General features: G+C 41.2%; 1 protein-coding gene across 1 annotated transcript in view; it reads right to left on the bottom strand.

The window, feature by feature from the left end:
- Window positions 1-301: 301 nt before the first annotated feature.
- Window positions 302-11330, bottom strand: part of cplx2a (complexin 2a) — a 13418-nt gene continuing 2389 nt past the window's right edge. Inside the window, exons 3-4 of the mRNA XM_019876809.1 lie at window positions 3041-3219; window positions 302-1703 (exon numbers count right to left, since the gene is read on the bottom strand). Coding sequence (XP_019732368.1) covers window positions 1512-1703; window positions 3041-3219 — 371 coding nt within the window. The 3' untranslated portion in view covers window positions 302-1511. The remainder of the gene's footprint in view (window positions 1704-3040; window positions 3220-11330) is intronic.

Raw genomic sequence — 11330 nt, 5'->3', positions numbered from 1 at the left:
CACTCAGTGTCAGGTCATTGTTTCTGTCACTGTGTTCTGTTGTTGCTTCAGTGTTACTGCCATGGATTTTGTTTGTATTGCTTTCACCTTGTTTTTGCATCTGCCATGGGTTTTTGTTTGTTACTTTGGATTCTTGTTGTTTTCAGGACTTTGTTTGTGATGGATTTAGTTTTCATAGTGTTTGATGAATACATTTTGTCAAGTTCACCCTGCTCCTCCCTCCTGCCTGCTTTTTGGAAGATTTGATGTTACTATAACCTTTCTTCATAGCATTATTTAGGAAAGGAGATAAACACATTGCTGATGTGAACAAGATTTTTATTGATTCTCAGGCAGAAACATACATAATAATCCTTTATTGCTCATGACGGTCTATATCGCCTCAGCGGCTCGTTCTCATATACAACAATAAATCAAACATCATTTGAACACTACTATCTTAATTACCATGTGGTCACTTCAGTGCCACTCAATGTATGAATGTCATGTTTATCCACAAATTAAGAGAAGAAACAAAACCGGAATTGTCGTTTACTTTCAAAACTGATGTCAAAAGTCATTCACTGTTCTCTCCCTGTTATATGACAGTACTTACTGCACAATTGGCGGTTTTATGGCTGAAAGCTTGTCTGGTGTCAGAACCACTATGACACAGTCATGTTTTCAAACGACAAAAGAATCCTCTGCAAACCTGTCAATTAAATGTCCTAAATGCTTTATTTTATTATCAGTAATATCATTCACGGTTACATGGACAGGAGGAAAAACACAAACTCAGGAGTTATTGCCTTGATATTTTTTTTGCATAATGAAGAAGAGGATAAAAAGGGAGTGGCTTGTACATAGTCACACACTCGTCAAGACAAATGGCATGCGAGACACACTGAACATTTCCTACGCTACACAAAGGTGGGCACACCTCGACGTCTAACAAAGACAACACTTCACGGAGAATGTGTAACAACGCTGTGCAAAACGGCTTGACATAAACTCGACACAAACACAAACGGTAGCTTTAAGAGCACGCTCAAATTCTTTTTAAATATATATATTTTTTAATATGGCTTATCAAGTCATCACATTTTCTAGTTGAGACAGACACAGTATAATAAATGGATATATTTGATTGTTTGGCCTTGCTTGAGGCTTGTTATATAGATTGCTTATGTACAATTAAAGTGAACAGCGAGGTGAAGGAGAACACCGTGTTGTTGCTTCAAGCTCTTCAATGGAGTTTCAAAGTAGTCGAGGAAAAGGGCAGCCTGTTTCAAATCGTGTCGATGGCCCTTTTGCTCGATGTTAGCTTCTAAGCTAACACACAACCGGCCAGTTGCACAGTCTACCTTAGCATGACAGCCGCAATTCACTTTTCAGATCTTTTAATAGTCGCCACATGGCTTTGAACGAACCAAATTTGAATCATTTACATTGCCAATCTGATCGTGAGTTTTGGGATTGAAGCCAACCTGGTAACGACTTCAGATAGCACTCGCACTGGCTAGCTGCTAGCCTTACTTCTTTAACATATCCTGCAGTGGACCCGGCAGATATTTCATCACTGTGTCCATGATGCTCTCCTCCTCCTCTTCATCCCCGCAGCCGGTGGGCACCGCCTTCTTCGGTCGGGTCAAGCTGCCGGCCGCAGGCTCCTCCGCTGCGGCTGCTGCCTCAGCCTCGGCCTCCTCGCGCTTTTTCAAGCCGTACTGTGGAATAAAAACATAGTGATGCGTGCAGCTCAAATGGGAAACTGCCCCATTAAGCTTACATTTGATTAATGTGATATGTTTTAAGAAGAAGGCGTGAATATTATTGAACAAATGCAAACTAGTAAAGTGAATAACAATACAATAGCATAACAAGAGCAGCGGAATGCTAAACACTTTTAACACAATAAATTATACAAATGTACTTTTATTATCAGATCAGCACCGAAAACAGAAAATAATTTAATATTCTCGATTAACTGCAACCGAGCAAACACTCAAAAATGAACTACACATGAAACTAATGCAGATCTTCATACTAGGTACACCAAAAATAAATTTGTTGTGCAATAATTATGCCATTCAATTTGTGAATTAACTACTTTTGTCCTTTTATTTCTGGTCAGCTATTTGCTGTTGGGCGGCACAGTGGACGACTGACTAGCACGTCCGTCTGGTTAGCATGTCAGCCACACAGTACAGAGGTCTGGGGTTCGATTCCTGCTTCCAGCCTGGAGTTTTCATGTTCTCCCCGTGCCTGTGTAGGTTTTCTCCGCAAACTACAGTTTCCTCTCCCATTCCAAAAAACATACACGGTAGGTTAATTGAGTACTCTAAATTGTCCTGAGGTGTGATTGTAAGTGTGAATGGTTGTTCGTTTCTGTGTGCTCTGCGAGTGGCTGGCAACCAGTTCAGGGTGTGCCTACTGCCCAAAGATGGATGGAAGAGGCTCCAGCAGGGGTGCCCAAACTTTTTTGACCAAAGATCTATTTTTCAAGCCAACTAACCTTTGTGATCGACCGCGACCGCTCGTGCACGCATACATGTGCGCGCACAGACACACTATTTTGGTTTTTTTTTTCGGCATTTCCCCATGACACCAATCGCAATCGACTTGGGACTAGTCCGCGGGCTACCGGTTGATCGTTGGGCACCCCTGGGCTCCAGCAAGCCCGCGACCCTCATGAGGTTAAACCGCTTCGATGATGGATGGATGCAGATTTGCTGTTGCTCCGCTCATATAGTGCATTATTATAAAGTGTCAGGAAGTTGGAGTTCACACTAAAGCAAACAAAGCAATTAAAAATAGCTCTTCAATCATCTATTTCCATGGCAGGGTCTGCTGTAAAAATACCAAAAGAAAAAAAAAATCTGGCAAGTGACACATAGAGCCTTCAGAAGCTCGCATTAAAAGAGAGGACACGATCCAAAATCATGAAAATAATGAAATGAATATAAATGGGATTTTGGGTGACGAGAGCACCCAAATGAACAAGAGAACGGGTGCACTGGCACATAACGTAAATGAAGAGGCAGCACATATATTGCCATGGTACCTTATCCCTGATGCCTTGTCTCATCTGTTCCCTCTCAGCCTCCATCTTGGCGTATTTGGCCTTTCTCTCCTCCTCCTGCTGCCTAAGCGCCTCCTGCCTTTCCTCCTCTTTCTTTGCTGCATCTGGGTCCTCCTCCTTCTCCTCCCCGCCCAGCATCTTGCCCACATCAGGAGGGCCTCCTAGAGGAGGAAATATCACAATTGAGGGCAGTCAGAAGACACATAATACCCTCACGTGTCAAATTGGAGCATTGGAGTGTTGGGTTTGAAAGTTGGAGAGGAGACATGCTCCACAAGTGACATTAAAAACAAACGCCATGCCGAGTATTTTTAATGAGCAAGAAGAGGGAAATGAACTTGACTGCCCGAGGAAGGATCAGATTTCTCTCACCTTTCATCCATTCCCGGCGTCACCTTGCAATCTTTGCAAGGGAAAACATTTTTTGTAAATGAACGTTTATTCACTTATGGGTCAGTTCAGCGACCGTGACCTCAAATGTGCATCTGTTTGACAAATGGCAGTACGTTGAAGACGGATAGAGTTATCGAGGAAGACTTGGAACTGTTGGCTTTAAATTCACTCTAAAATATAATGAGATTACCCGGTAGATTACCCGGAAGTACATAAACAAAAATATTTTTCCATCGCAAAAAAAAAACTAATTTGCGTTATCTCGCAATGATTGTGAGGGAATGCAAAGGTTTCTTTTTTCTTCCATGTCACCATAGGGGCTCCGTAGATTTCAGAACTAAAAAGGAGGATTGCTGAAAAATGGGAACCGGTTGCGAGGTGAATCATGGATGTAATACAGTATATGGTTTTTAGATATCAGTGGCCCATTGAGAGCAACCATAATTGCAATGTGGCTGATGAAAACAAGTTTGACGTTGCTGGTTTGGTAGAAAACCGGACTTGATGAAAAGGGTTGGGGGATAGAAAAACTAGGTCAGTAAAGATAGTCTTGTCTATTTAGTGGAAACGGAAAATCATAATGAGGAGGAGGGAATGTGTCAGAAACATTTTGTGAGCCGTTCCTATTTGGTGAGATTATCCAGCAGGTTGCAGTTTCCCCATTAAAAAAAAAATAATAATAAAAATAGAGAGCGTGACTAGAGGAAAGTGACAAATGAAAGACGATAGAAAATAAAGTAAAGGAAATGAGGATGAAGAAAGAGGGCAACGGAGCGCAGGAAAGAGCAGAGTGGGCCGTCGGGGGCTTTACGCCGGCAAGTCTTCAGGGACCGATGGGGGCCATCTGAGGAGAGAACGAAAGCAAGCAAGCGAGAAAGAAAGGCAGCGTAATCCTTGAGACGAGTGCCGCCGCTGGTATTGTTGGTATGTTCACTCATCAGCATCATGAAAAAGGAAAGTGCAGCACATTGCAGAGATGGAAGACAAAAGACAAGATGAGGTGGAAGAGACCAGAGAGACATGAGAAGGAAATGGAAATGGGAGTGCTTTTTCTCCGTAGGAGTCGAAAGACAGATAAGAAAATACGAAGCTTAAATGTGCAAGGTTGTTTACTGGACGTGACATTTTTACATGGGCCTTGCGCCTTGAAGGAGGATTTAGTCAGCGATCAGTATGCGGCGGCATAGACAATACACTGAAGTCCTTCATATTCAAGATTTGTTGTTAGCGTATTCACATATTCACAATTTTGTTTTGTGTTATTGGAGCTGATCCTCTGTTATTTGATGCGAATCGTGGCCATTTGCTGTCTTTCTCCATCCATCCATTTCCCAAACTGCTCAACTCTGCTTTATGATGGTGATGGTTTGCCCCTTGAACCATCCTTCCCTATGGGGACACTTTTTAAAAAAATACAAATCGAGCTTCGTGTTTCCACTGTACTAAGCCTTAAATGAAATTGCGCCGGTGCTCACAGCCCATAAGAGGACATATTTGCAGACAGCTACGTTTGCTGTATTAATCCGCTTTCTTGGTTCAAGTAATTTCTTTCTGGACAATTTTTGCTCAGGAGCTGCTTCTCTCAGCATTCACTTACAGTATAGTAATTGGAATAGTTTCCAGTATTGTGTGAATTATTATTGTTATTGCTTTGCAAATAAAGTAGGCATTGAAATAACTAAGTAGGTGGCTATTACACCGTATTTGAATACATCAATTTTCCTCATTGGCTTGTGTGACTTTTAATGTCCGTTGCAGGCTATAGTCACAAGAATCTCGCAGGTTTTTTTTTTTTTTTTTTGCGCAAGTTTCTAATTACTAATGTAAAACAATAAATCATTCAAATTTATGAAGGGATCGGAAGTGAGCTATAAAAAGAAAGAAGAAGAACGACATCCAAAGGAAGTCCAGTGGTGCTGTCTCAGAGGCAGAGAAGTGGCAATACGCACCCGACCATGACGCACTATCCGACAAGGCCATGAAATGTGTATAATGCATGCATGGGGTGAGCTGGAACACATTTACAGTAAGTGTCATCATATGGATATAAATAATTACTTTGCACCATTTTAGCCGTGCATTAATTAGTAATGTGAGGCTAAACAACTTCTCGTCTAGTGTGCACATGACGGAATGCGTGCGTCATTGCGTGTGTTTGGATGAAAAGTCTGCTGGTTTGCATTAAAGGCAACACTCCACATGATGCAATAGTGGCTCCTATTTCCTTCCTGATTGAACTACTGTATTTGCGCATGTACAACTGTAATGATCACGTGTCCAGCTGTGACTTAGGCGCCCTGAACCAACTTAATAGGGCGTGCCTCTGCAAGGTAACACCAAACATTCTGATTACAAACTCATGTTTTAACATAAGAATGAATCACCCCCGATGCACCTTTTTGAGGATTGAGCAAAATAACGCCTCGATATCAATCCAGCTGTAAAGGAAACAGTGAGTCACAGTCAGCTCAGCCTCATTGTCAAATGATTCTCTCACGATGACTTCCTCATTTGATCCTGAAAGCTTATTAGCACATTCAAATTGCCTTTGCTTGGCTGTAAAAGATAACTACAAAAAAAAGAAGAAGAAAAAGCAGATCCTGGGAGACAAAAGCCTGAGTTATATTGAGCCAAGAGTTAAGCTCTTGTATGCAGTTTTGCAAACGATACAGCAACATCCTGTCAAAGCAGCGCTATTAACACACTCGTGCGTCACATGCGTCTTGCTTAGAGAATTCTTTGAAGTGTTTTCCCATTTAGGTGTTGGCAGCAATATGGAAACTTGCTGTAAAAAAATCCGTGCAACAATGACTATACACAAGTTTTCAGGTCGATGTACAAGTCTTTTGAGTGTTTTGTATCTGCATTATGAGTCAACAACTTCAAGGAGATGGGAAGAACAACTAACCTCTGCCCCCACCTGTGCATGAATCTTGAATAGTGTCATATTAAAGCAATTCATCCGCTCTCCGTTATCACTTGAGGTTCTTGTGAAAATCTGTCTTTTTAAATCCTTTTCCTGGGTGGAGGGAAAGCCTAAAGAGAAAGTAAAGATCTAGATTCGGATGAACTCAGCAAAGCTCATTTTACAGCAAAATTAATCGTTTGGGAGAAATTCTGTATATTGGCGACTGAGTTGCATCGGGTCTTTGAATTTGACATTCACATTTTCCTGAGGTTGACAACGCAATGCAAACACCTCACTTAGTTCAAAATATAAAATAAAAAATGTTTACAGTGCACTGAGAGAGTATATCACATTGTTGATACTAAACATTTGCAAGACAAAGGAGATGCAATGACCTGGTTTTCTGCATAAATTGTCACAAAATGTGATCTGGTCACAAAAGGGTGAAAGCAGTATGTGAACCTTCGCCATAAATTGTCACAAAATGTGATCTGGTCACAAAAGTAGACAAAAGGGTGAAAGCAGTATGTGAACCTTCGTATGTATGAAGCGAGTGAGCCTGCTTCGACAGCAACATCCTCAACCAACCGTTTCCTAGAGTTGCACGTCTGCACAAATGTCAGGTGGGATTTTGGTCTCTTTACTTAAGTGCTTCACTACAGCAATATTCTTGTGCCGTCTAGTGTAATTTGCTCTCTTGAGGTAATGCCACAGCATCTCAATCCGGTTGAGGTCAACAGTCTGACTGGGCCACTCCAAAAGGCTTATTTTCTTCTGCTGAAGCCACACAATTGTGCATTTACTTTGTTGTCCTGTCGCATTCCACATCCTCTATAGAGCTTCAAATGACAGATGGTCTGACGTGAATTCATTTTTTCCCTCAGTAATAGCAACGTGTTCTGAGGTAGCAAAGCGATACCACGTCGTGATGATCTTCTTTTTGACCCTTTCCAGCTTCATACAAGTGAAGAATTCTTAATTGTTGGTCTTCTGAGAGATCTTTTGCTTGAGGAAAGGGTCTCACCGGGAATCTTCTTGGTAAAGTAGCACACTCAAGCCCGGTGTGTACAACGGATTCAAGCTTGAACCAACACCTCGAACCTAGTCACATTAATTGAACTGACTAATGACTCAGATTAGCTGCTACATCCTACATTTTTTTTTCACCCTGCGCGATGAATTTTGCACATTGTGTTAAAAAATATCTCAAGACATCGAATTGTTTGTGTTCCAAAATTGTGTTTTTCTATTGTTTTGCCTTAGATGAAGATCCAATCACCTTTTCTGACAATTTATGCAGAAATCCTGGTACCTTCAAACGGTTTACATCATTGTTTTTCCATCGGTATATACTTATGTATACCGGATGTGTAGTGTTAAATTAGGTCATTTTTTCGGAAATGCTACAAAGCTAAATGTAGTGATTTAATGTGAGATTGAAAGATTTGGAGGTGGATTAGTATACAGTATTTGACAGAAGTACTGCACTCACAGCTACACGCACGCACACGCACACACACACACACACACACACACACACACACACACACACACACACACATTGAAAGGGGCTCAAGGTCAGTTTTGATCAATTTAATAACATAGGGGGAGAAGATAGGGAGGTGTGCGTGCATGCGCATGTGTGTGTGCGTGTATGTGTCTCAGTGGTACGGTTGTAGGTCAATCAAGCAATGAAGACTTGATTTCCAATCCTAGCTGAGTGCCGGCAAATGCACTCCGAGGTGAGAGAAAAACATCTCAAGGTGTATTCTGTTCTCATCTGACCTCCAATGACATTGTTTCATCTCACTACAAATATGCCAAACGGGTTTGAAATATAAATATAGCTGTTTCATGGAGGATCAGGTTTAGAGATATTAATAGCAGTATGTTCTGGTTAACCTAAATAGAAGGTGCCTTTGACAGTCTTTTGTGAACAATACTGTTTCATAATTTTGTGTGGCTTTTAATTAGCAAAACTTTAAATACGGTTGAAAGAGCACGTTAAGGTTGATTTTACACTTACATGAGCGTTAAGGATGTTAACTTGTAACATAAAAGAGGTTTTATGGTGGTGACAGAACCGATTAATTCTATTTCTACTACTGTATTTCCCAGGTGAAATGTTGTTTGGAAATTCAAACCAGAGAAAGACTAGTTTCCAGGAACAGATGGCAATTTTATTCAAGAGACAATGTCTGTGTCCAAATTCACAATCTGCGTCCTCCATAGGCCGCATGACCGGTCCGTATGACATCACTTCTGAGGCATCTTGACCGCATGTGGTTTACGAATTCCAGAAAGACAATTCACAGGCTGGGTCTTGGACATGTCACCTCCGTGGACCGCATAAACCATGGCGAAATTTGACAGGCTTAATGTGAATTTAGAAACCACGCGCGGTCGGATGGGGCCGGAAGTGACGTCATGCCTGTGAATTGGGACACAGTCAACGACTCGCATTAACAATGAGCTATCAATATACTTACTATAAATAAATAAATAAATAAATAAATAGATGAAAAAAAATGGACATAAATTGAGATCATCCTTCTTTTCGCTCAAGTTTTGTGCTGATATAGTTGAGCCTACTTTATGGAGATTCATTCCCTCAAACCAATGTCTGCCTCATTTAACAGCCCCTTAGTCTGTCACAGTAACTCAAGATAAATTGGTAAGTGCCGAGTCAGCGGTGAAGTAGTCGGGAGTGGTGGAAATTCAAGTGCAAGGCAATGGCCCCAGCGTAGGAGCTGAACCTAATTTGTGTGAATGTCATTTTGATATACAGTAATCCAAAAATTAACTCCGTATTCCTCGAGCACAATTTAATTGTATTCTTTCAACTGTGGAAATATTAAATATGCAGATTTGACTGCACAGACGACGGGCTCCTATAGTGGTTCTCTGCCAATGCTGTTTTCATTCATGTGTGATAATTAATGACATCAGAGGACGCACTATCCTTGTCGCTTCCTTATTATAGCCGTTGGAACTGTACACACACAGCCTTGGTCACGACAAGTTAGAAAATGTTATTTTGGTTTTTCATCTGCGATGCTAAGATAATGCTATGGTCAGGGGGAAATGATATTGATGAGTTTGTTTAGACAACAAAAGTGCAAACTGAGCAGATGCATGCATAGATGTGCAACAAGTTTTATTCGGCTATATTGGAATTCGTTTCACTTCATTTTAATAAAACACAATGGCAATTTTGTATGTAGCACTAAGGCAGGCGATGCCCTATCGGACTGTGCTGCAATATGACATGGTAATTCCTGTTGAAAATAAGCACACATTCTATATAGCAACGAGTTTGTGATGCAAAGGAGAACAAGTGAAAATAATTCTATTAGAATATGTTCAACACGGGCCGTCTGTATTATTGTAAAAAAAAATATTTTAGTTGACTTGCCCTTTAAATATGATGCAGAAGTTGTGTTTTGTTGCTTTTATTTGACTTTTTAGAGGCGACAAAATAAGTGCCATCACATACACGAAGTCTTTACCCATCAATATTAAATGAAAGTTAAAACAGAGTTTTTTTATTGGTTAGTGTTTGGAACATTGTGCTAACCAAATTTGACACTTGTATTACATGTAGAGAAATTATAAATTACTCCCTTAAAGTTGCCTCTACTCTGAAATTGTATTCTGGTGGATGACAGTTTGAAACTGGAACAGATTGTTTCAATTTCAATCATTTCCTCTGGGACAAATTGTTTGGAAACCTCACCCCGATTGGATCAGTGTCGCATTCGGATTGCGTTTGTCCCGGTATTGGCAAAGTTGTCCTTCATCAATACATGCGAAGCTGCTTTGACCACTAAACCCATGCAGATGCCCAACCATAAAAACACAATTGATGAAAGAATATCTCACTAGGTTTGATGTATTGATTGACAGCTTTAGAGAGTCGAGATGAAGGCTTGGCTGATTGATTTACTGGCTAATTGTTTTGCTTCATTATTTGCTTCTCCCTCAAGCGGCGACCTTTTGTGATCCCTTGGCCAGTCAGCAAATTCGCAGATGTTGTTTGTAAAGAGGTCACTGCGATCTGCTCCAAAATTATTGACGAGAACCAAAGCTTGACAGCCTGACATGTGAATTAATACATGTTATACAATCAGCAATCTGTATTCTATAAGCTGCGGCGCCACCGTTGAAACTCCTCAACAGGCTGCAGGCAGACTGCAGCCCGCTCCCGAGCAACGTCCGATGCATTGCAGTTGATTTTGGGATTCCTATAGCGCAGCTGCTTTATGAAATCCAGCAGGATGAGGCAGCGCCGGCATCCTCGGAATCCCAATGAGCAGTGGGAGCTCTTCTTTCTTATCTCCCCCCACCCTCACTGTAACCCAAAGACACCTCCGTAACCTGCACAACAGCTCTGCATCGTTCACGTCTCAACGCTACGTGTGCAGCATCTGAATTACAACGGCCGGTGTCACTTTGCTGCTCTCGTCAGAAAGCTGGAGGAAGGAGGATTGAATTACATGACCGGATTGAGGACTAATTAGGGGGCAAATTATTAATATATTAAGTCAAGATAATACCGGTGCACTATCCAGGGAAAAGTGTATGACACCTGGCCTACAACTACAAGAATGAAAACGGAAAGAACAGTCTATGGTTCATACTTTCACTCTTATGAGAAGATTTTGCGTTGGGCTTGTGGGAACATTTTTTTTTCCATTCAGTCCAAACTACATTTGAGAGGTAAGAGGTCACTGATGTCGGAGATTGCTCACATCTCAATGCCAGTTACCGAGGTTCTTCAACAACAAATCCATCCTGCCATGGTTTTATGGGTTGTGTTTGGCCAAGCCTTTATGGGGAACCTCAGCAACATTGGAACTGGATCTGCCCTCTCACAGCTGCTTGACAAATTGTGATTACAAGCGTTACACTTGCACATGTCTGATTTTTATGCTTGTATTATTTCTTTGATATGTTTAATGCACTTTATAT

This window comes from Hippocampus comes, unplaced genomic scaffold (assembly GCF_001891065.2).
Source record: "Hippocampus comes isolate QL1 unplaced genomic scaffold, H_comes_QL1_v1.1 scaffold51, whole genome shotgun sequence".
NCBI lineage: Eukaryota > Metazoa > Chordata > Actinopteri > Syngnathiformes > Syngnathidae > Hippocampus > Hippocampus comes.
The sequence above is the reverse complement of the archived record's forward strand: the minus strand, read 5'-3'. Positions and strand labels throughout refer to the sequence as shown.